The 27,108-nt window shown below is 32.2% G+C and overlaps 2 protein-coding genes across 2 annotated transcripts; one reads left to right on the top strand and one right to left on the bottom strand.

Moving 5' to 3' along the window:
* The first annotated feature begins 330 nt into the window (after positions 1 to 330).
* On the top strand, positions 331 to 18,461 carry LOC145312477 (uncharacterized). Its single transcript, XM_080151735.1, has 14 exons — positions 331 to 357; positions 682 to 1,103; positions 1,534 to 1,594; positions 2,454 to 2,597; positions 6,084 to 6,132; positions 8,346 to 8,448; positions 8,627 to 9,295; positions 9,685 to 9,691; positions 9,878 to 10,009; positions 10,497 to 10,585; positions 10,997 to 11,354; positions 11,645 to 11,752; positions 15,676 to 15,740; positions 17,731 to 18,461. Exons 1-14 carry the CDS (start codon positions 331 to 333, stop codon positions 17,819 to 17,821), a joined length of 2,325 nt encoding a protein of 774 aa, XP_080007861.1. The 3' UTR covers positions 17,822 to 18,461.
* A 6,278-nt stretch (positions 18,462 to 24,739) lies between these two features.
* Positions 24,740 to 27,108, bottom strand: LOC145312751 (uncharacterized). Its single transcript, XM_080151996.1, has 5 exons — positions 26,985 to 27,108; positions 26,265 to 26,338; positions 25,500 to 25,571; positions 25,210 to 25,322; positions 24,740 to 24,902 (listed from the first exon to the last, which is right to left on the bottom strand). The coding sequence occupies exons 1-5, from the start codon at positions 27,046 to 27,048 to the stop codon at positions 24,788 to 24,790; spliced, it is 438 nt and encodes a 145-aa protein (XP_080008122.1). The 5' UTR covers positions 27,049 to 27,108; the 3' UTR covers positions 24,740 to 24,787.

The raw sequence follows: 27,108 nt of genomic DNA, 5'->3' as shown, positions 1-27,108 counted from the left end.
GTAGAACCTGGGATAAAATGGTCGTAATACATTCACAGCATTTGTTGAAAAATTTTATTAGTCCAATTCACCAATTTAAGAACCATAATTGATTTTTAGACATGTAATATCTAAAATTTAACGTTTTTGAAATATATAAATGTAAAAAGAAAATAATTTTCTTGAAGAATACAATATCTATCTATTCCTATACATAAAAAATTCAAATAAATAAATTGAGCTGTTATTTTGAGTTGAAAAGCTTTCACTGCAGAAGAAGAGCATGACCCTGGAGGCAGCCAGCTGGCAACATACACCCAGTACTCAACACATTTCTCAACATACAGTAGCATGGATGACAATACAGACGACTTTCAGGTACAATTTAGTTCTAGTTTTTATACCTTTGGTATTTTTAGTTCCAAATAGTCAATTCTAAGCATAAAATAACAAAATGCCCTGTCGAAAAATAAGCTGGCAACATACACCTTGCCTTACCAGGTGTCTTAAGGAAACTAATTGATATACCAATATAAATACAAAAATACCATAATTGAAAAAACTTAATGAATATTTAGTAAGTCAATCTGCATCATGTGAAATTATTTTTTGAGTTAATTTTAAATTTTCAAGTGTAATCTAAATAAAACCTTAGAATAGAATAGTTATTTTAGTTTCTGATTTTATTTCCTAATCTTTTAGAAAGGAGGAGGATATAGAGACAATGATGAGAGTGGCCAAAGCCCTAACCGGATGTCAGCGGTCATGTTCGACACAAACACTGGCAACGAGGGCAAAACTCCCATGCCAAGAAACAATTCACAATATGGTGGCCAGCCAAATGGCATTATAAATTCTGGCAGTTATATTGCCAATGGAAATAGTTATTACAATGGAGTGGGAGATGGCAACGCAAATCAGTCTTCCTATGCTTCCACCAGAGTTCAGATGCAAGTACCTGAAGCTTCTGACCACCACCAGGCAGCGGCGGCTGCCACTGGCCACGGCCAAGGTGGCAATATGGTCCACAATCATCCGCTGCCATTGAAACAATCGCATCCGCTGAATCATCAACAGCAGTCTGATTCAGTAATCAGACATGAACAACAACGAGGCCTCAAAAGGTAAAAGTTGTTTAGAGCATTTTTTAGAAGTGCAGCTACTTTAAAACTGTCTGTCCATCATAAAGATGCATTAGACCATGTTTATTCAGCTACACTGTTTTTCTCCTTTTAAAAGCTGTTTAGCATTTCATTTCAAACAACGTGCTTGTTTACGTTTTTTTTTTATAAATTCTATTTAATGACAATACTCAAACTAATAACACCTATGTATATATAATACATTGATTGCTTTGATTACTTTGAAGTCAAAAAGATACAAATTAATATATTTTTAGAAGTTTACAACGTGAATTAAATAAATTCTGTTGTTAAAATCAAGAATTAAATTTAGTTTTTCTTTTGCATATTAATATACGAAGAAAAGGCTTAGAGAGCGGGATAGGCAAATTTAAAAAAAATCATTTATACTATAATTATTCCCAATGATTAGGTATAAAATGGTAAATGTAGTCGGAGATGGAACCTATGGCTTAGTCTACCTTGCTTATAACCAGGAAAGGATAAAAGAATTTGGATAGTTTACTTGTGTTTTTTTTATCAGGTTTTAGCTTGAAACTTAAATCGATATGCAAAACCTCTACCTCCCTATCTAATTTTCAAAATTTTATTTTATCTCTTGCAGGGCCCTGGAACTGTAAGGCAATTGTACTAAACCTTAACATCCATTGCTGTTTTTAAAAGCGAAGCTTTTCTATAATTAGGGTCGGTCCGTCCGTACGTCCATAACGGATAGCTTTTTCCGTTAATTTAGGCATGTTAGAATTGTCCTATCGATTTAAAATTTTGCATGGTGATTCCTTTAGTAGTTGGGCACGATTTAGAAAGCGTAGCAACTCTATAATCATTACCAAAATGTCCGTACGTCCATTTTAAAATTGCTGATTTTTTTTACTTTTTTTAACAAAAAAATTTTATGTGATCTAATCATCGGATTGATCTGATTTTTGGTATATTGATTCCTGGGACAACAAAGTATAATGTAATAAGGGAAGCAACTCTTTAATCAAGTCCTAAAAATATAAGTATGTCCATAAAAATTATCCTGTATCAAGCAGTTTTTCAACAAATTTACTTACTATTTTGCTTTAACTCTTATAAATTTATATTATGATAATTAAGTTCTAACACTATACAAGTGTTAATGTCCGTTTGTCCTACCGTTTCAGTGCTTCGCTTTTATGGATGTTGTCATCCTTGTTTTATAAAACAATTGTGTTAGGGACTTTGGGGAATTGTAATAAAAAATTAAACCGATTAAGATTCAATATTTTTTTACACAATCTTCCAAAAATCTTTGTGTCTTATAAAAATTTAAGGTTTTTTTCCTATTCTTTTATATTTAAAATGTAACAGGAGACTAGGGAAAAGGTGGCCATCAAGACGATGAAAAGGAAGTACTACAGCTGGAGCGAGGTCATGGACCTCAGGGAGGTCAAGTCTCTCAAGAAATTGAATCATCCTAATGTTGTCAAACTCAAGGAAAGCATGAAATATGTTGAGGAAAATGAACTTTCTGTCATTGGAAAGTATAAGATTATTGGTATTAGGATAAAATTTGACAATGTAACATTTGTTGAGGGAAGGGGGGAGGTGGTGTTGGAATATCTCATCGACGATGGGGGGGGGGGGGGAATTCGTCTATCCCTCCCTCTGTAGAAAATTATAAATAAAAATATTAACCATTAAATAAATATTACCATTTTCATTAGACAATTAATAAATTGTTAATTGTAACTTTTTCTATAGAAACAATAGTCAACTTAATTATAAGTAAAACTTATTCAGACATTATTATAGTTTAGGTTTCTTAACAAAGTTAGTTTTTTGTACCATTTTTTATCATTTCTATATAATGAAGTAGTAATCTTTATTTTTGACCACCTCTATATAGATTATTCTACTTTTTTGGATAGGTTAAGAAAACTTTAAATATATCTTTTAATTTTTTTAAGCGATGAATTATTTTAAGCAATCGACAGTTAAGCCTATACGACAAACTAGGTAGCCAGAACTCAATTTGCATAATATTAATTTACAAGCCAAAATAATATTGTATATGACTTTGTTTGAAAATTCTTTAAATACAGGATATTGTCTTACATAACATTTTCAGGACTTGATTATAGAGATGCTTCGCTTATAATGTTCAACCTTATTGTCCTAGGAATCATTATTAAATAAAATAGATGAATAAGATAATTATATCGTAGAAAAAAATCTAATAAAAAAGTTAGGACTTCCTTGTAAAGAAAATAGAGTTGCTACGCTTTAAAAATTGTACAGCCACATCATTATGCAAATTTTGAAATTGATTCTAACATGCCTAAATAAATTCTTTAAGGATGGACCGACCTCAATATTAGAAAAGCTTCGCTGTTAATAAATTATAATAGTATGTTTTAATCTAAATAAAAGTTGGAAAAATCATAATGATTTTAAGTCCATATTTACTCTTAAGTACACACTATGCAAAATGCAAAAAAGTATAAATAACCACGCTGGAAATTTATCAAAAACCAAGAAATCCCATTAACTGTATTTATTTTATTTGAAATGTGGGTCATAAGGAAAAATGTTAAAATAAATAATCCTAGCTAGACAAGACTGATATTTCAGTTGTCTTACAGACTACAGACATTATTTTCAAAAAAAGATAGACCGTGACTGACAAAGAGTTTTGAAGGATTTTTGTGACATAAAAATAAAAACAGTTTATTATTAAAAGAAATTGTTAGAATGGCTATTCTATCTGAATGGCTTTAGGATTTACTTTTTTCTAGGGGCGATAAATCTTATGATGTGAAATTATACTTCTTCAATGGAGATGAAATAACATACAGACAGTCAATTAGACATTCTGCCTCTTATATACATATAAATCTGTAAAAATTTCAAATATACAGAGTTTACATGTTCTTTAAGATTTTTGTCTGTACTATTTATCTATTTCTTTTAGAAGGCCAGTTTTCCCTCTCTTTGATAAGTAAGCAATCTTTTATAGATTTTTGGAACTAGTAAATCTTACACAATTGATAATGAAACTTTTCTTCCGAAGATTATGGACAATTTTGTCCTTAATCAAGCTGCTTCAATTTATTATATAAAGTACAAAGATAATTGCATCCAAATGCAGTATAGCTGATTTAGGGATCTTAAGGGATAAGATACTGGGCGATAGATTGATGTACATGAAAAATGATGACGAACAAAATTACCCTCATATTATGTTACACAAAGTTGTAAGGTTTTTGTCAGTACATTTTTTCTAACCACTGAACCTATTAAATTCTTCCAATTTGGGAAGTGTACAATGTACATAGGTTCCATAATGGTTTTAGGTTATTTTATTTCAAAACTTGTTGTGTGGTTTTAGCCTTACCCTTTAAGTACTTTAGATGCTAGGGGCGCAACCTCCAGTTATTATGATAATGTACATGGTTAAAAGACATTTTAGCAATTGTTTTAGAGTTCGTGTTTTAAAGATTTTGTTCACATGTATTTTACAGGCCACTGTCTCCTCCCACCCTCAGCGGATTTTGCATTTATTCGCTCTTACATATTTACACAAGTTTCAAACCCACAGCCTATTTGTAAAGCAGCTTCACTACAAAAAAAGAATTATGTCAAAGTTTTTGCAAAGTTATATTTGTTGCATGTTTTTTTTAAGGTAGCTAAGCTACTCTATAACGTATACACATCCATACGTCTACAATCACTTTCTACGTACAGTTACTTTAAAATGCTTAAGCCTGCAATCAAATTTGATTTCAGAAAATCTAAATGTGGTGATATATACATACATACATACATACAATTGCAATTGCACCACTAGGATCGAGTTAGCAGTTGTGTAATTTAATGGGTAGGAATAAATAGAATAATAGCTTAAACCCATCATAAAGCGGAAATAAAAAAGAATAGCAATAAACCACCCCAGGGACTGTGTGAAGCTTAATCGATTACGTAGTTATCGAAATCTGAAACTACATACATAAATACATTACTGCCTTACATCATACCAGGGGCGTCCAAGCTTTTTATTTTGGGGGGGGGGGGGTAATTCGTGTTTGGGCCGCTATTTTTTTTTACCCCCCCCAAAATTTTGACCCCGGGGGTAAAATTTGCTTGGGGGGGGGGGGGGTAATTACCCCCCCTGAAATCTGTTGGCAGGGGTAAATTTAGTAATTTAAATTTTATTAAATATATAGTATTAAAAATGCGTATTTTACTTTATATCAGTTTATTTTTCTTTCATATAATGATGATTTCGCGCGACTTATGTATAAAATTATTCTTGTTTTTTTTTGTATCCTTGGAGCTTCACAGCTTTCTTAATGAAAGTGGTTAAAACTTTAAACAAAAGAAAAAATAAATCACGTAAACTTTGTGCTTTTTTTGTCGCCAAATGTTTATTTTATTTCTTCTGTTTGTGAGTCTGTCTGGGTTTATATTTTATTATTTTTCAAGATACGCAAAATAATATGAAAAAAAAAGAAATATGAAACAAAATATTTTTTTTCTTGGGAGGACGAAACCAGTTTTAATCATTAGATAAAATTCGTTTTAACGTTTAAATGATTATAAACAGTTTGCCGTGGATGCGTAAATAAGCAGTTATTAAATGGAATAATCTTTGTTCTAAAACATGAAAGTTCCGATCGTGATGTAAAACTGCCTGGTTTTTTTTTATGCTAGAAAAGAATTTTATTCTTGGCTTTAAAGGGAAATCTAGTTACAATTGTCAACCTTTCTTTTATTATTATTAAATCTAGTCTTTAGAAAAATTAGTTTATTTAAAAGAAAAAGGAAAGATACTAACCTCCTGGGATTAGTGTTTTCCGGTGAAATTGTTCTTACGAAATATAGGCAAAAACCTGTTCTTTATTGAGATTATAAAATGATAAAAGTAGAGAATCAATCAAACGCTTGTATAAGGTCAAACTGATATAAAATAAATTATGCGTGAATGAAATTCAGGAGGTTATAAGAGAAAATAACAGACTCTACTTTGTTTTTGAGTATATAAAAGGTAAAACTTTATTTAAGAAGCTACTCTTTAAATCACAAATGTCAGTTTGTTGTCTGTTAATCTTCCTTCACGAGATTATATCCATATAGGTAATGAAACATTAACAAGATGAGAAAAGTATTTAATTGGTGGGTATATTATATAATTTTCTAAATAACGTGAGCACTGAGCAAGGACAACTAAGCTTTTTTGAAGGAGGGGAGGTAGTAATAAGCGAATCGTGGGTTTCAAAGTTTTTTTTTGCGAGAATAATCTAATTAACCGCGTCAAAACGATAAAATGATTCCTACCGCTGCTCTGTCAGATGCGCGACATTATTAGTTATAGTAAGGGGAAAGCCTTGGCCTTAAAAAGGCGCAAATCAGTATCATGCACAGTTAGAACTTCCAGGAAAAGATCGTATAATCAAAGAGTGGGTTGTCTCTTAAGTGTTACCTAACTAAATACCTTGGGTGATTGAGCCCCCAAGAGGCCAGGGTCAGCTATCCAACTTATATACATGATTGTCCTTGTTTTAAATCCCTACATGCACACGAGGTTATTCCTGCAATACAATTTACTGATAACAACCAGGGAGGGAAGGATATAGTACCTGAACAAAAAACGTAACAGGGTCTACCCGTAGCTACATCTGAGTAAGATAAAGAATCTAACTATATTTTTATTATTTATTGATGAAACCAAAAATATTAAATGCTTACAATTTAAAGATATTTATACGAATATTAAATGTTTAATTTATTTCAAGTGTTATTTAGCTTGTAATATTGCTCTTCTAGTGGACATAAATGTCCTTGTTAAACTTTTATTCTGATTTAGTATTTTAGAGTAGTAGATGAGTTTTTTTCTTTTGTGTGCAAATGTCCTTGTTCTAATAACAATTACACAATTACAATTCTTAGAATGCTAAATTGTTTGTTTTTGTATATTTTTTTAAAAAGCGAAGCCTTTGTACAATTACATTTAACTTCGGTCCGTACGTCATGTATTTAAGGACTTTTTTTTTTACATATTTATAAGATATTTTCTTTTTTAGAAGTTCTTAACATTAGATGTTATTCTATTTTAGTTTCTGTTCGTTTGCCTGACACAGTAATATTTTTTGCACTTCGCTGTTATGGATCTTGAATATTTTCGAAAGTTAGACATAATTAATTATTATCCAAATTTAATTTCCTATCGGATTTTTTTCCGGAGCAAGGCTTTCATATAATAGATAAATGTTAAGGTTTTGTTATTACAGCTTTAGGAATAATGATTGTTTTTTAACTGAATGTGTAAACTTGAAATGTACGTTAAATTATAACAAAAAACACAATAATAATTTTTTATCGATTAGTATTGTGGCAGATTTCCACGGATATTATAATAAAATATGAATAACTCAGGGGCGTCCAAGCTTTTTATTTTGGGGGGGGTAAAATTTTTTTAAGGGGGGGTAATTCGGTTTTTGGTGGGGGGTAAAATGGCGCGCGAAGCGCGCCGCAAATTTTTTTTACCCCCTCCAAAATTTTTACCCCGGGGGTAAAATTTGCTTGGGTGGGGGGGGTAATTACCCCCCCTGAAATCTGTTGGCAGGGGTAAAATTGGTTTACCCCCCCAAAAAAATTTACCCCCGGGGTAAAATTTTTGGGGAGAGTAATTTAAATTTTATCAAAAATGCGCGCGAAGCCCGCAAATTTTTTTTTGTTAGAGATTTTCTATTTTCGGGGGGGTATTTACCCCCCCAAAATTGTTTGGGGGGGGGGGGGGTAAATACCCCCTCCTAAATGGTTGGGGTAAATTTTAAATGGGGGGGGGGGGGTAAAATGAACAAATTTTTGGGGGTGCCTACGGCACCCCCAAATTCGTTTATGGACGTCTATAGAATAATTCCAGTTTAACAAAAATAGTGTTAATATTATGTTTTGGTTTAATTATTTGTAGAAAATTATCTATAATACGATACATGATTTTTTAGTATAACTGAAAACTGATATTAATCGGTTTCGAAGCCATACTGGAAAAACATATTTTTTTCTAGTTGTAAAAATAGTGCCTATAATAATGACGTCATTCTTGCCTACCATTCACATTGGTCAATTAAAATGTATACTGACCTGCAATTGGTAATTTAGTCTGTTTATTGACCTATCATTGGTCATTTGTATTATATAACGTCAATTTTTTTATAGGCATTATAAGCTGCTTTCGTAATGTCCTATTCTATTTAGGAGATTTACTTGGATTAATGAGAGAAAATAGTGAACCCTTGCCAGAGAACAGTATTAGGATGATCATCTTGCAAATTTTACAAGGTTTAGCTTACATGCATAGGTAGGTTCTTGTTTTCCTTTTTAAATAAATGTTTTTAATTTAGTAACTACTCTATAACCTTTCTATGTACGAACTTACTACTTTTGTCCTCCTATGTACGAAAAATATATGAACAAAAATTAAATATTTTGAAACCTTATGAATGTTAAAAAATGATTATTAAGATTTTTTTTTTCAGAAATGGTTTCTTCCACCGTGACCTGAAGCCTGAAAACATTTTATGCGCCTCGCCTGAATGTGTCAAAATCGCCGATTTCGGCCTGGCGCGCGAAATACGCTCGCAGCCGCCGTACACAGATTATGTGAGCACGAGATGGTATCGCGCTCCGGAAGTGCTTCTCCGCTCAACAAACTACTCCAGTCCTATTGATGTGTGGGCGGTTGGGTGTATTATGGCGGAGTTATACACACGGCGGCCGCTGTTTCCAGGCACGTCAGAAATTGATCAAATCTATAAAATTTGCTCGGTGCTGGGAACGCCGGGAGCCTCGGATTGGGTGCAAGGACAACAGTTGGCCGCCCAGATGAGCTTCAAGTTTCCCCGCTTTTCGCCGACACACTTGTCGCAGATTTTAGGAGCGCGGGTTGGTGCGCGCGCAATTTCCATGATGTACGCAACGCTCACGTGGAATCCAACCTGGCGCAGCTCTGCGCAGGAATCCCTAAAACATTCATATTTTCGCGTGAACTCGCAGCCAGGATCGGCGGGCTCAGCGCGGTTCAGTGTGGCGTTGAAGCCAAAGGCGCGGCGGAGCGCCAGGGCGGAAGGTGATAGGCACACAATGCCAGTAGCTCCTGTTGAGCCAGTATTTGAACGTGAAGGACTCAGAAACTACAAGGAAAATTGGCATTCATTTTAAAAAAAATAACATAAAAACAATATTTATGCTAAAGTGTTAAGCTTTAAAAATATCTATTTTTTTATTTTTTCCAACTTAATAGAACAATTTTCAGCTAAAGAAATATAGAGAAGGTATTAAAGACAAGATAAAAATATTAGTTCAACCCTTCACTGGAATCTTTATCTGTCAATTTTAAACTGTTTCTTAAAGTTTAACAATATTTTAAAATCCAGCGACTACGTCCCTAGAGGCCTCTAGGAGCACTTAAGGGAGGCTGAGTTGAATCCCAAAACATATTTTTTAAAATTTAGTTTACAAAAAATAGTTTAAATTTTTTTTTTTTTTTTTTGGAGGGACAATTGATTTTTTTTCTAGCGGCGATTATTCTTGGTAGGGTGGTTGTACCCTTCCCCAAAATAGTTATAAACCTTCCCGGGAACCATGAGAAGCTACCCTGTTAAGGAGAACTCGATCAGTTCAGCGGTTAGCGAGATCCTTCGGTACAGACAAAAAAGCTTATTACTTTATATATTAGGATATCCATTATATAATGATAAGAATAATGCCAATAACCTAATTACGTGCAGGAGCATGAGCTACAGGATCCAGGTTTAACAGCTGGGGACCAGGATGAACTCAGACACCTGCTGGAGTCACTCAAATCTAGTGATGTCATGTCTGTCAAGCATAAGAAGGGACATACAAAACCTTCCGTCCAGGTAAGATAGGTTCATAAGAAATACTTATTTAAAAGTAATGGGATGTTTGTCTGTACCTACATACTCCTGCATACAACCGTCAAAAAATACCATTCCCCCCCCCCCCCATCCAAAAATATGAATAATTTACCTAATTAACATTTTTAAAAAACAAAAATAGATAGTTCGAAAACTCGACTATCATCCCCCCTCCCTCAAGTGCCCCTAGAGGCCACTAAGGGCTTAGCTAGTATTATAAATAGAAAGTTGATAGATTGATAGATAACAAAATAAAAACCGGTGGTGTTCGTTTCATCAAATACAATTGATGGGAAATAAAAATAAATATCTTTGTCAAAACAATACAAAACAGAAATTTTTCGACTCACAAAATGTTTTTAACACATCAATCATGAAACATAAAGAAATTGACGGACTTATTGATATTAATAGACAATAAGACAGCAAATAAAAGTTCAGTGATAAAATGTACTTTTAAATCTTACAGGTACAGCAGAGTAACAGCTATACTAAGCCCTTCCTGGATTCTGACCTGGATTTGTCTGATGGAGAGCTATTGGAGTCACCTGGACGCAGGCATGGGGATTTATATTTTGGAACATATCAACAAATAATGTATACCTATTTTTTAAACTAAGATATTATCTTACATATCTTGAAAGCATAGTTGGTAGCAAAGCATTTAGATAAATTTGCCTATTAAGAATTTAAAAACTTAAAAATAGTAGAGTTTGGCTTTAAAAGACTATACTTGTTAAATTCTTAAAAGCTAACTTCATAAATAAATGAAACTATCCACAAAAAAACATATCTAACAAACTTAACCATATTTGATATTTTTATAAATGAGCTTTAAAACTCAAATAAACAACTTTAGTTTAATTTAAGGTAAAAAATTCTACTTTAAAGCCAAAGCCTTTATTTGGAAAACATTTATTATTATAGATTGTTTTGTTTCCAAAATACTTATCCTTGCTATTAACTCAGATATTCATATGGTGCTAAACAGAAGAGATTCAACCAGAACCTATCCAGCTATCTTCCCTCATTTGGCCGACGGAAACAACATCAAAACGCCAACAATAACAATAATATTAGTAACAAACCAAAAGACTCATCCATAAGCCCTACAAGAACCAAATACGGGTCTGATCAGAGCCTTAATAAAACAGAAAAACTCGCGAATGGCTCTGTGCCGCATGGAGGACATTATAGTAATGTTGTTAAAAAAGACTCTGTGGGTCGAATGTTAAATGGTGGTGTACACTACGGTGGACACAACCATGGTGGTCTTGGGGGTGGTGGACATCTCCCACCCTCGCCCCCTCAACAACCGCCAATCCAGGTATAGATATTTTATATTAATAACATTTTATAATAAAAACCTTTGGAAATTTTTTATTAAACATTTTTTTTGTATGGCTTAAATAGAAAGTTATCTACAAGTAATATATTGTTTTTATCAATAAATTAAATTAGCCATCTTAAATAAATGAAAAAACCTGGTCATTGTTTTTTTTTTTTTTGCTGTGTTAGTCATGCAAAAAAATTGTCCTATATAACCATTCTTTATGTACAAAAACTATTGAAATTAAATATGTTTATTCCTAAAAGAGTTAGCTCTGCATATTTTAGATGCCTAAGCCTGACTTTACTTCCCGAATAAAGAACAGTTTCACTGACTTCCAAATTTCCTCCGGTAGAGGGGGACACATTCTTGGCTTTCCTAGCAGAGTTCATAAGGTAAGTTAGTTCAAATTTGCACCACTAGATGGGGACACATTCACTGGATTTTTCGAAGGTGTTCTCATGGTATGTTAGTTGATATTTGTGTCAATAGAGGCAGACACATTTTTCTCTTTCCTAGCAGAGTTCATAATGTCTGTTAGTTCAAATTTGCATCACTAGATGGGGACTCATTAAATTGCTTTTCTTGCAGAGTTCACAAAGTATGATAGTTTAAATTTGTGTCACTAGGTGGTTACATATTTAGTTGCTTTCATATCAGAGTTCCCAAGGTATTTTAGTTGATATTTGTGTCACTTAAGGGGGACACAATCTTTTGCTTTCCTAGTAGAGTTCACAAGGAATGCTAGTTCAAATTTTCGTCACTAGATGGGTACACAATCTTTTGCTTTCCTAGCAGAGTTCATAAGGTATGTTAGTTCAAATTTGCGTTAATAGATGGGGTCACAGTCATTGGCTTTCCTGGAAGTGTTACATATAAGTTGAAATTTGTGTCACTAGGTGGGGACTCATTAATTGGATTTCCTGGAAGTTTTTCCATGATCTGTTTGTTCAAATTTGCGTCTCTAAATGGGAATACATTTATTAGCTTTTCTGAAAGAGTTCCCAAGGTATTTTAGTTGATATTTGTATCCCTAGAGGGGGACAAATTCTTGGCTTTCCTCTAAGATTTCACAAGGTATGTTATTGATATTTTTATCACTAGATGGGGGCACAGTCTTAGGGGTTAAAAATACAATTACACCTACTATTAAGGGGTTTATCTGGGAACTAAAGCTTACTGGATATATTCCATGTATTTTATCTTATTTTATCACAAGTAATTTTATTCTCAGATGCTAGAGGCGCATCTATATTTAATCTAATAATAGGTCAATAACTTCTAAATTCATTTTAGAAAATTAAAGTTAAAAGGCTATTGGTAGAAAAATAGTATTGAACTGAGCATAAATTTGAATGAAAGGAAAATAATAATCAAAGTTGAGGGTAATTAATCTTCACTGAGCTGTCCATAGTAACCAGGGAGGGAGAGAACATTGAAATATAAATTATATTTTTAGTTTTAAATAGTCAATAAATCTTTTGGTATTTAATCTGTTCAAAAATGCTGATTGATTGCTTCAATCACGGCCCTATGTTTAACCAATAATTTTAATCTAAAGAGGGGGTAATTTATCTTTATGGTTCATCAATTTATCGAACATTGTCTTATCGTTGTAGATCCGATAACAGTAACAGTTGCGGGTATGGCAACCGCGGAATTTTTCTTTATAAACAAATTGACAAGTTGTATGATGCGACCGTGGCTCCACACGTAGCGAACCCGCTCGTCGTAAGGGAGATGAAGGGTTCTAATCTCGGTCCGACACCACGTCATAACTAAAGACCTTAAAAATGGAACTTATTGCTGCTATGTCAGGAGCGTGAAATAAATAGTAGGGGGAATGCCTTGGTCCATAAATAGGCGTAACTCATAAGACTTCTCAGACATAGGTCGTGCAATGTTTTCGTTGTCTGTTTGATGTTACTTAACCTAATATCCTTGGGTGTTAGAGTATCGCATTCCATTACAAGCGGATGATGCTCTGGATTATCTAGATGATCCTAAAATCGAAAGAGAATCTCGCCCTTACGAGGTAAGGTAAATATTGTTTGATGCAATAATCAAGCGGCTGCACAAACCTTATCTTTCAACTTTACAAGTTGGAGAGGAAAATCGCAATTTTTAGTTTTAGTTTTAGTTGAAATAAGGGTAAAATGCATATAAACAGGGAGGGAAAGATATCTAGAAAAAATAAATCTGTACAGACAAAAATTTAATGCAAAAAACTTGATTTTTAGGCGACTGAGTAGAATAAAGTGTTATATGAATATATTTTGATAAAATTTACTGACAAATTGTTTTAATGCCTTTTGAAAGGAGGTACAGACTTGCAGACATACAACGAAGTTAGAGAATATCTTTACTACTTTAAAAGTAAAGATAAGGAAAATTTTTATACCTTCCTTTTAGTTAAAAAAATAACTCATGCATTTTCTGGCAGTGCTTTAGTTTTATTTAATTCCCTTTATTAGCACAATAGGAATATATATAACGATATATATATAACTTTTTTTTACTCCTAGAACGCAAGTAATGTATTAGAATAAATTATTAAAGTAACTTGGATTATTAATAGAATAGAGGTGGGCTTGTTTTTTTATAACCTTATTTCACTGTAAACAATCAACTTGTTCAAATGAATATGTGAGCAGATTATTAAATTATTATGTTTTGCACATTAAATTTTCTCTCTCTAAATATTATGCATTGTAAAAAGAATGGAGAAAAAATAATTTTAGATGAATGTAAAAAAAATAATTTTAGAGTAACATTCGAATATTTTCATAAAATTTGTAATTCCAACAAAGACTACAGTACATTAGTTCTTTTAAATAGCTAATTTTATTAGAGGCAACGATGGCAAAAAATTTTCCCCTAGATCATATTTCTTTTCTTTTTAAAACTTCTGAGCATTTAGGCCTAGGCAAACATATTAAGTGTCAGGAATATGACAAGCAGCAGCATGTAGATCTTTTTGAACTTTAGTTGCATAATTTAAGCCAGGATTTAGACCATTCACATAACCAACTAGTTGCGTGCAGTATAGGGGTGTCTACACCCCCCCCCCCATAAAATTATAATTGTTTAGGTCTGCATTCTCCTATTTTCAACCCCTAATGGTTTTGAATTCTCCCGGTAAATCACTGTGCACGCCACTGTAACCAAGAAAAGAATTGTAGAGTAATTGTTCTATTGATCTACTTCAGCCTTGAAAATTATTATATTTTGATTGCATCAACTAATAATGACGTTTATCTGTGAAATATAGAGTTTAAAATAGACTAATAATAACAGAAATAGAATGAAATAGCTTTGTCTCTTTCATATCTTCTAAAAATGTTTCTAGTACATCTTGGCCTTGGAAACCATCATAATTAAATTAATTTAAGTCCTTTTATAAATTCAGTGATTGAACAATGGACGCTTAACTTATCTTTCCCCAATCGTATTATTAAAATTCTACCTTAATTATCTGTTAAATTTTTCGTTTATTTTTAAAGAAGCAATGCTCCTTTCTACCTTAAAATATCTACAGAATAACATCTAATACATAAGATTGGATTAAAAAATACATTTAAATTTGGAGGATATAAAAATTCATATATTCTGCCTAATCAACTTTTTAGAATAATTTTTTTTTATCTGCTGCTGCTGAGTGGCGCCGAAGGTGGCTGCATTTGAGAGGGGGGTTTACGCAGAGTAGGCTTTTTGCGGCTGTTGTACCCAGTGACGAGTCTGGTAATTGCAGGGGAAAAAGTTAGCAAACTAGGGTCATCAATTAAATCATTAAACTATATATATGAAGATTATGACTCTATTCTAAACACTCAATTAGTTAACAAATGCATAAAATAAGCAACAAACAACAATAACAAATAAAAATGAATAAACAAAAAGTAAAAATTGAATAATTTTGAAATTTAATTCAATTTCCTTCTGTGCTGTGTAACATCAATTTAATTTTTTTTCGCAAAAAATAATAAAAAGACAATTAAAATCTAAATAAGCGCAGTAATGGCAGTAAAGTTAACAATAGAGTGGGAAGGGGTTAAATAACTGAATGTCCCTATCCCGTGAACCTTGGCCGTCTTTCAATTAGGTCTTTGAATATCAGCCAAATATTAACACAGCCAAGTCGCTGCAAAAGAGCAGATAGCAATTTTATAGAAGACGAAAAAGGTCTCCAATTCTGGATCCAGTTAGTTATTAGGATTACATATCTATACCTTTATTTTAATGACAAATCTTCCAGCAATATTTTTGATGAAAATAGAACTCTAAATATAAGGAAGGATAACATTTGTATTATGTTAAGGTTACAAGTTTACCGGAGCTCAAACCTGACACACTCTTGGTTGGTAAGAAAGATCTTCATAACAGGTAATTTATAAACTTTAAATACCATTCCTAATTTTATCTAATCTTAATATTTTTGGCATAAATCCTATAACAGGATGTCTATGTGTCTGTCTGTATGTAGCCAAAGATCTAGCTAACCGCAGGAGTTCTGTAGTACTTTTTACTTATTTTGGGGTGGGTACCTCTTCCATCCCCATATTTTTTTTCTTTTCTTTTTTTGAATACTAAGATTGAAAGTGGAAAGTACATTTTTCTTTCTAAACGTGAAAGGACAGATATTTTATTTCACTTAAATGAAACCAATCTTTAGTTTTTTCTTTTATTCATTTTTTCTTCTCTATTTTTAAAACAATTCATAAATATGAAATGTACTGCTGAGGTCAAATTACTAGAAAGTATAAAGAAGAATTGTTATAGATCAATTTATTGGATAGGAAAAATGCAAATATAGATTTGCATTTTTGCAGCGAAGCTACTCTTTCTTTTGATACCTCCATCAAACGGTGTGTATTCAAGAAAAGTTAGCTTTGCAATTAATTGTATGTCTTTTGTAAGATGACTTGTTTATCACTACATTTTATTTATATTTCTTTTGAATTGAATGTTATGTTTAAACAACTAAAAATAGCGCTGTCTACATCAAATTTAAGATTTTAACGGGTCTCTAATTTTGGCCTTGAAAATTGGTAGAATTAATTGAAAATTTGAATTATTATACAACTTTAGACTATCAATAACTGTAAGTATACATATAAATTGATTTACACTGCTTTTAGTTCTTCTTGTTCTTGTTTGATATAATTCTTGGAGCTGGTTATTTAGGACAATTGGAAGAATATTTAGATTACAATAGATTTCATCCAATAGACAGTTAATATATAGTGTCTCCTTTTATTACTATTCTACATAGTACCTCTATAAGTTTTTTTTTATAGCGCCTATAAAAAATGACATCATACTTACCAACCATTGGTCAATTAGAATGTATATTGGCCCGACATAGGTAATTTAGTCTGTGTATTTGCCTACTATTGGTCATTTGAATTTAGGACCTAATTTTTTTTATAGGCACTATAAAGAGCTATAAAAACCTCTTAAATCTCACAGTTCATTCAAAGACTCAAGTCTTTAAAAAATGGAGATTTCTAATGTAGGAGTTGAAGTAAAATTTTTCTAATGGTCTACTCTATTGTAAATTTATTGGCCAGACTTACAGACAGATACAAACGGACAGACAAAAGGACTAAAAGATAGAAAGAACTATAAAACTAGTGAAAATCTATTTTTATTACTTTAAATTATTGAAGTTAATACAAGAAGGATTAAGCCCATAGGAAGCGAAGCTGTTGGAAATTATAAGCAAAATCGATATAGTCCAAACAGTAGAGTATACATGATATATCATATTATATAAAGTAGTAAGGTTTTTTGTCTATAGTTTTTGATTTCGATAGCTACTGAACTGATTGAAATCTCCATTTTAGAGAAGCTTCATCTGTTTTAAATTTTATTATGGTTTTATGCTAATTTTTAATCCTTCAAATACTGTGCCCCTAAATGTTGGGAGCTCAGCCATATGTATAACGTATTTGGCTCGTCATCTCCCGTATAACACACACTCACTAAACTTCAGAAGGGTTAGGAATAAAAACCCCATCAATACATACAATCAAAAAGACAGACACAAACGGACACATACACTTGAAGATCAACTTTACTGATAAAAATTAATAAGAACAAAAAGATCTAAACAAAACATTTTAAATCGTCATTATCTTAAGGTGTTTGTATGAGACCTATTTTAGTCAAAAAATATATTTTTGACATGTAATGAAAACGCTTTAACGACGGCTACAAGCTATTTAATTACGCAACCTTCTATAAAACATTTATAATTAAACCAAACGGTTTTGAACTGATAATCTCGATTTTATTTAGGTAAAGCGAGTCCTTCCAAATGGCAAAAAGTCAGACCACTAACAACCTCTTTAAAAAAAATATTTTGTTTCAGGTCTCCGTATTCCAGCTATCAGCCAACTCAGTTAGAACCCAAGAAATCTTTACAGTTTAGAACAGATTGGAAAGCGAAATATCTTAAATAAATATTTTTGCCTTGTTTTATAGAACTATTAGGTTCATAAGTAGAACAGCAATATGAATAAAACAGTTCAGGACAGATTAAATTTCGTTTTTGCTATATTTGGTTTAAGCAAGAAAAAATAAATACTAAAACATATGAATTTTTTGTTACTTTGAGGGCTACTGACGTCAAAACGGCGGCTTTACTGCCTAGTTTTGCACATTATTAAAACGTAGCTGGGCAAACGTAGCGTCTCAAAAATCAGCCATGTAACTTCAAAAAAATGAGGGAGATGAGAAAAGAAGAGGGAAAGACAACCCCTAATTAAGAGATGGATAATCCCTCGTTTTTATGACGTCACAAGGCTGAATTTTTGAGACACTTTGTCCAGCTACATTAAAACCAGCAAAAACTAGCCCAAAAATAATGGAAAATAACCAGGACAATATTTTATAAAGGGAGCGTGCAATGGTTAAAAAATCAGGGGAAAGCGGGGATGCTGTAAATAAACAAGGGTGACATCATCCATAAAAGCGAAGCACTGAAACGGTTGGACAAACGGACATTAACACTTTTATAGTGCCAGAACTAAATAATCAGAATATAAATGTATAAGAGTCGAAGCAAAATTGCAAGTAAAATTGTTAAAAAACTGCTTGATACAGAATAATGTTTATGGACATACTTACATTTTTAGGACTTGATTATAGAGTTGCTTCGCTTATAATGTTGTACTTTGTTGTTCCAGGTATCAGTATACCAAAAGTCAGATCAATCGGATTATTAGATTACATAAAAATTTGTTGTTAAAAAAGTAAAAATATCAAAATGTTTAAAATGGACATACGGACATTCTAGTAATGATTATAGAGTTGCTACGCCTTCTAAATCGTACCTAACTACTACAGGAATCACCATGCAAAGTTTGAAATCAATAGGACTATTCTAACATGCCTAAATTAACGAAAAAAGCTATCCGTTACGGACGAACGGACGGACCGACCCTAATTATAGAAAAGCCTCGCTTTTAATAATTATACAAAAGCTTCGGGAGTATATACATTCAAATTTATTGAATATAAAATAGAGTAGCAGGTTTACTTGTTTAAAACAAGTTCTTTTATCATTTGAGATTATTTTGAAATTGTATTCGTTTGTTTATGTAAGAAAAAACTTTTAATAAAAATAGCACAAATTACAAAATATGTAGATAAAAAAGTCTAGAATGTTATTTTTATATTGATTAGTATTTACTATGTTAGTTAACATTTGTAAAAAATATGTGATTTGTAATGATATTAAAGTATGTTGAAATTTTCGTTAATTAAGATAATCAATTTAAGCTTTAACAAGAGAAATAAGTCTCAGAAGATAATTTGGAATTTTGTATAAAAGTAACAGGGTGTCTATTTATCTGATTGTGTGTACCTAAAAATCTCGCTAACCACTGAACAGATATAGTTCTCCTTTACAGTGAAGCCCGAGGAAGATTTATGACAGGGGGGGGGGGGGGGGGGGGAAGAGAAATCCAGCCTGAAGAAATTGCCCCTACAAAAATCACTCCCCACCAATTCTTTAAAAAAAAAAAAAATTAGTCGACTTCTAATTTTCCCCTTTTCTTATATGCCTCTAGTGGCGTAGCCGCTAGTTATCAAAAATATTCTAAATGGCCTCTTTAAATTCATTTGATTCAAAGCTTAAGTTCTCTAAAATTTAAACTGTTGAAATTTGTCTTAATTAACCTTCATTTACTATCCTATTATATAAAGAAGTGAGCCTTTGTGTCTGTAGCGATGGATCTCGTTAACTGCTAAACCGATATGGTTCCCCTTTACAGTGAATCTTCTTATAGGCTCTGAGATTTTTTTTAAAGCTATCTTTTTCGAATATAGAGCCCCTAAATGATAGGGGCGCAGCTGCTAGTATTGGATAAAGTGGATATTTCATTCAGTCTTAATTTTGTATTCGTACTTTTAAAAAAAACAGGTAAAAATATTTGAAAATCAACAGATTTGGAAAAATACAAATAATTTTTATGAAGTTAACTTTTTAAGCACAGAAAAACATCATATTGATATGTCATACTTGTTGGAAATCATAATTCATTTATTTTACTTGATTTTTCAAATATTTATTTCTGTTGTTGAAAACCATTTTTATGAAAAGTTGAAATTGTTTCTAGTTCGACAAGTCATTGTCCAATAAAGATTATAATATTTGTCTCAGATTTGTTATAAAAGCTAAGCTTTTCTATAACTAGTTTTATTATCAATATGTCTGTAACTTATTGTCTGAAAGTTTCAATACAACAAGGTTTTGCTGGAAGTTTTGTTTTTTATCCTGCGACCGTGGGTTAACACGTAGCGTATTCACTCGTCGCCGTGGAGGAGATAGGTTCGAATCTCGGCTTATCAACGCGTCATAAGTAAGCCTTGGTCCAAAATAAGCGGAACTCAATACCAAGCACTGTTAGGACTTACAGGCAAATATTGTGCAATCAAAGAGTTGGTTTTCTGATGGGTGTTACTTAAACTAGAACCCCGGGTACTTGTTCGGATAGAAAAAGAAAAAAAAATTGGCTCCCCTTATTTATCCTGGGTTTTTGAACCTGACGAGGTATGAGATAATTAATGAGGTACTTTATTTTATTTTGCTGCGAAGTAACTCTTCAAGACACCTTAAATTCTATATCCAACTTTTTCCTAACAAAAAGATAAGTACACAGTATACACCAAATTTATGCAATTAAATTTGTTTTGTGTAACCTTCCTTCTTTTTAAAATTTAATTATTTTACACATTGAACAAGGAGCATAGAACTTAATCATTCTTGTTTAAAATACTATAAATAGTTGTATTAAATTGGTTTTGGTTTGGTAGCAAAAAAAAAGAACTTTATTCCAGAATACTTTAGAAACCGATTGATAGCCGCTGGAATATAACCGTTTCTCAGTTATACTGAAAAATCATGTACATAATACATATGTTTTCGTATTACAGACAATATTCCTCGGATATTAAAATAAAAAATATAAGATAATAACAGTTTTGTTGGAACGGGCCTTCGGCCCTTTATCAAAACTGGTTTTAATCTTATATTTCTTTATCTTAATATCCGTGGAAAACTGTCTATAATACGATGCGATAAATAACTATTCTCATCGAGGAAATGAAAAATCTAGATTTTCAGAAAAACGCTTTCTTAAAATAAATACTTGCTACTTTAGATTTTAAACAAAAATGAAAATGCTGCTCAACAAATCGAACTAACAAAATTAATAGTATAGACTTATGGGGCAATTATTTTTAAAAGAGGCGAAAATAATAAAAATGCACGATTGGACTTCCTGGTAAATAAAATAGGATTTCATTTATTGTTGTGAAGGTTTGAATTGGCCAATTTTGATATTTATAAAAATCACAGTTTTACAATGCGGAAAACTTGAAGCAACACATTGAAACTTGAAAACATTCTTAATTAGCGAAGAACAAAAAAATCTAATAAGCAAACGGACAAAATGCGTTTTTTTTATAGCAGATGTTCAGTTGTCTTCAATAGAAAACACAAAGAGAGAAAAAATTCGACAAATAACAAAATTGCGAAACCTTTATAAAAGATAAGTATTTATGCCCTTTTTAAGGACCAACGAGCAAGTAAATCGTATAGTTGATGTTGTTAATACAGTAAATCTTTACCAAAACTATGAGCTGTCAATCTTAAATAACAGTCGATAAAAACACATTTTCCGTACAGACAACGTGAATTATATAGTAGCTTCACTTCTCATAAAGGAAGAACATCTGTTGGAAATTGTTCGTTTTGTCTCACCTAGGGTTGGGCCACATATTTTTTTTGGCCGGATACCGTATATCGGATATCCGGCTGATTTCTAATGCCGGATATACGGTATCCGGCCAGGATAGCTGGTCAACGTTCGATATCCGGCAAATTACCGGATATACGGCCTGTTAACCGGATATACGTCATTAGAATTCAGCCAGATACCCAGTATTCTGATAGCTTTAATATCCGGTATCCGGCCGGATATTGAAAATGGCCGGATATCCGGCAAAACCCTATTCTCAACATTTGAATATAGGTTGGGTTAGCAACAAAACTAAATTTGATAATGAGAGATTCAAATTTTAAAATCGTCTGGAAAATTAAATGGTGTAATTTACATCAATTTATAATGAAAAATACCTTTTGGTTAATATTGTTTTTGAACAGGCAATATCAAATAAAATCTGAAATTACGTAAGCTTTAAAGAAATTTTAAAAAATCATATTTTAAAAATAGATTGATTTTCAACCAATTAAAAGAAAATTAAGTATTCTAAGACGTGAGGAAATACTTCGATTTTAGCAACATGAGACATTATACAACATCAACTATTATAGGTTTTTATATAGATTTTTAAATAATATCACAAATTATATTGAAAATTGAAGAAATGTAAGAGATTTCTGGAATATTTTGGCCTTATTTCAACAACGATAATAAGAAGTTTAATCACGTGTTTGCAAATGTTCTTGACTGTAACATCAAATGTTTTGTTGAATTCAAAGTGTTACAAATTACACTTTTTTGTACTGGCCAAAGTAAAAACTGTAGCGTAAACTGTGTAACGATTTCTAAAAATATATTAAATCGTCCAAGCATTAATTAATAATTATGGTTTCTTACTGGTGATTTCGTCAGATGCTCGTCAATGAAAATTAGATTAAGGTGGTTATTTTCTATTCACACTTATACAGAACACTGTTGACAAGGACTATTGTGTCCTGTATTAGCGTAGCTCTTGATTATAACTTGCACATTAGTGCGCACACATATGGACAAACATTAAGAGAGAGAGTATCAATATTTAGTTTATCATATCCCGGTTCACACATAATGATGATATTTACAAAAATATGCCACCGGAGCTACATCCATCAGACAACCAAACCTTTGATTGCACGACCTTTGTCTGCGAAGTCCTAACTGTGGATGGTAGTGAGTTGTGCCTGTTTAAGGGCCAAAGCATTCCCTTTATTCTTACTATTTATGTCGCACACCTGAAATAGCATCAGTAGGAACCATTTTTAACGTCTTTAGTTAAAACGCGGTGTCGGTCCAAGATTCGAACCTATAATCTTCCCGACGACGAGCGGATGCGCTACGTGTAAAATAAAAACATAGTAAAACTAATATATATTAGATTTAAATAATTGCAATACATCTACTTTATAATTTGTCTATATCCGTACGCCCAACTGATTACCTGTCAGGGAGCGTTTTGGGATTTTAAAAATACGAAAAATAATTTTCACATGTTATTTTGTGTACATACAGTTACCAAATATCAATTATTTGCGTCAATAACATCTAAATGGTTAGTAATTAAAGAGTACTCAATAATATCAACATTTTGCCAGTTATTGGAAATGTATAATTAAAGGACGCCGAAAATGCTTTAATTATTGAGGACGCAACTCATGTAAGCTGCGAGGCTACTCTACAAGCTGATTAGTTAGCTTAACGGAATATTATAAGATTAAAATGAAAACTAGGTATTTGCAAAAATACTTATTCTTGGTTGGAAAAGTAAAAAGAACGGGAAATACATACATATATTTATACTAGCGTTTTCACATTAGCATTTTGAGTTATCATTGATATAAAATTAACAAGATGTCTATGAGTTGCCATCCGCTAAACCGAAATGATTCTGCTTTGCAGTAAAGCTTCTCATATGTCAAATAACCATTTTGGGGTAGGGTTCCACCACCCTTTCAAGGTAAATTGCTCCTAGAAAAATGACCACCCCACCTTTTTTTTTTTAAATACTTATTTCTAAAATTAGAATCATGACCGATATGATTCTACTTTACAATGTAGCTTCTCATAGGTTCAAGGAAGTTTAATTAATAATTATTTTGGAGGAGGGTTCCTCCACCCTTTTAAGGTAAATTGTCCCTAGAAATTGACCCCCCTCCCCCATAAAAAAGAAACTTTCTTTTTATTCTAATATAAAAAATTGAAAGTGATCAAGGGGCCGACTGCTTACCTCAAGAACTCAAAGTAGCCTGTCGGAGCCGAGTCCGAAGTCTATCGCGTGTATTTTAAAACCCGCAACTGTAACGTAACACACTCGTCAACGGTAAAAACATGGGTTAGAATTTTGGCCCAAATCGCGACAACGTTAAAAAGTTTTAACCCGCTGTTCCTATGTCACACGCGGGTCATTAAAAAAATACTAGAGAAAAGTCTTGACACAAACGGGAAAAACGTATTGCCCTGTAACAATATTGCAACTGTTGGGATGTTTGTGCCTTGTTCAACGCTAGTTTTTTCTTTCCCCTAGAGGTATAAATTAAATGAAATAAAACAGAACAAACTAAAATTTTCGTCTCAGATGTAAATTAGAATTATTCTTGGTATCTAAATGAATGGCGTAATAGATTTTGTACAATTACAATTAATCATAATCAATAATGATTCGATATTCATAAGAGTTTTTCAATTTCTAGTTCTTTACTTATAATTGATTTTTGATATTTTCTTGTTGTTATAAGTAGTATTTTTTTTATATTTATTTACTGTAATTATAGATTTTTTTTTATAGGAAATTCTTTTTTTATAATTGGGTATGCCTTATTATATCTATTATACAAAGTAGAATGATGTATGTCCGTCTCAGATTAAGATCTCAGTAACTACTAAGAACTTTAAATTTAGCAATTTCTATTACTAAAGTCTACTAAACACCCAACAATTATATTATTCTTCCTAAACAAATCTGCAAAGAAACAGCATAAACTAAAACAAGTTAAGCTGTTTTGAACTCAATAATTATATAATATTAACATGATGTCTCTCTGTCTGTGTGTAGTAAAGGATCTCGCTAACTGCTAATTTTTAGCGAAATGGCTATTGTTGCCTAAAAAATCAAAATTTAACAAATCAAATGTTTTATTGAAATATAAATTACTTTTCTGCCAATTACATTTTCATCATAAATGCAAGGTACTCGTCATAATTGACTTTTCCATCCTTGTTTGTGTCAGCTTCAATAATCATTTTCTCTGCATCTTCACTGCTCAAACGAATCATAAACCTACCAAATATTATTATAAAACTAGCAGGATTAATACAATAACAACTGTCATAAAAATGTTCGTCATTCAATTTGAGATTTAGATAAAAATAAAAATCTTTTAAATGGACAAAGTTAATCTTATTTTTGATTATATGTCAATCTACAATAAGATCTTACGTACGAAGCAGTTTATAGTGCCAATAAAAATGACGACATACAATACAAATGACGAATGATATTCCAGTATATTGTATACTAGCCTATCATAGGTCACTTGTATTGTATGACGTCACTATTTTATAGGCACTATTAGCTGCTTCCTTACTTGCTCTGGACTGTTTTCTGAACCTCGTCCTTTGTAATGAATCCATCTCCATTCTTATCATATTCAGCAAAGGTCTCTTTTGCAGTATCTTCGATCTTCTTTCTTATCATTGCCTGAAATTGTAAAGTAAATTTAGATGTTTTTCTTTTAAGAAAACCCCTCTTAAATTAAAAAAAATATTTTGCTCTACATTTGAAGAGTTTTTTTTTTATCTATTTAGCTTTAGACAATTAAAGTTAAATTCAACATTCAAATTCAAATGCATCACTTTTAGCAAACACATACTATACCTGAAATTCTTTGAAGTCAACAGAACCATCTTTGTCAATATCAGCTTCAGCAATCATTTCCTTCAGCTGTTCCTGAACATTTGTTTGCTTGTTTTTATGAAAATAATATTATAGTCCAATTATTAGAGCAGCATAGTATTGGTAAATGACTAGTTAAAAACTAATTTGCAGGTGTTAGGTCTACAGCTAGGGCCCTCAGAAAAAAATACAAATCTCAGTAAAATTAGAAAAGGAAAAATAATTGGAGAACAGTTTAGTTAACTATTAATTTTCTCATTAATTACATTACACACAATATTAATTTAGATTAGTTTTAACATGGAGGGTAGATATTTTGAAACTGTAAAAAGAATAAAGTGTGTATGTATGTAGTCCTGATTCTCTGAAGTTAGGATTCAAATGCACACGGAGATTAAAGAAGAGAATTATTTGGACAATCACAGATTGGTAAGCTTTGCGCACAGCTTGGTGTTTTCTAATTTACTTATAATAAGCTTACCCGCAATTCTCATGGAAGCTACTCAATTATTACATAACCCTGGCCAGAAGTGTTAAGCAACCCTAATTACTGGCACTATTATATGAATAAGGAGCATGGACAAGGGATAGCATGATGTAAGTTGTTTCATATGTAGAATACCAACTTTCTACAAATTTCCCCCCATGCAACCTTAGGGGATCTCGGGGAAGGTTGCGTGATTACAGTCTGACAAATTGCTACAGATACTGTGTATCTGTGCTACAACAATATAATAAGCGCTGTACCTCTGTGGGTTGAAATCCCATATTTTGCAGGGCCTGCTCAAGTTCACTAGGAACTATCTTACCATCTCCGTCCTAGGCAGATAAATCTTTTTGTTTGTTGGGGTTCCCATAAATGCCTTGTAGAGCACATAAATCTGGGTTCGCGGCCGCGCTTCTGCCGCGCATAGACCTTAAATTCTAAAGTTATAATATGACGATTTAACTGAGTCTTACACCCCAATTTTGAAATAAATAAAAGTAGGGGGGGGGGGGGGAGGTTGTTCTTCGTTTGCTTGTAAATGGTTAGGTTATATTGAAAAAGAAAGACCCCTCCCTGCGTTATTTTCAATTTATTTTAGTACTAGATATAAGCACCATAAGAGAAATGTGTAAAAATATGATTTAGGTTAAAGATTTCTATATAGTTTTTCACTGAAAATAATTAGGGACAATAAGAAAGTTAGAAAAAGCCCTAAACCTTAATTAAAGTTGATAATCTTAGAGAGAGATAGTTTCTCTAACAGGGCTCATCAGCTGCAGATTTTAAAACCGACTCTGATGCATGCATAGAGGCTGCAGTTGTAAGAGCAGCTTGACGAAAAAATTATTTAGGATTTGACTGTCGCGGTAAAAAAAATCGGCGGCCGGCTTTAATCAGCTGCAGCTCCCATATTTTTACATTGTTTAAAAAGTAAATTGACCAAATTTCATAATTTTACACCAAAATAAAAGTTTATCCCTTGTCAAACATATTAAAACAATTTTGCATTCTTTTTGTCTGCTCTTCTGTAAATTCCACCGCCATTTTTCAACTAATCTTTAAACCTATGTAGAAAAAGTAACGCTCGTTTAGTTGTTTAATTGT

This window comes from Acartia tonsa, chromosome 2 (genome assembly GCF_053477335.1).
Source record: "Acartia tonsa isolate MP-2025a chromosome 2, ASM5347733v1, whole genome shotgun sequence".
In the NCBI taxonomy this organism is placed as follows: domain Eukaryota; kingdom Metazoa; phylum Arthropoda; class Copepoda; order Calanoida; family Acartiidae; genus Acartia; species Acartia tonsa.
Note: the sequence above shows the minus strand (reverse complement) of the source record. Positions and strands in the feature narration are given on the sequence as shown.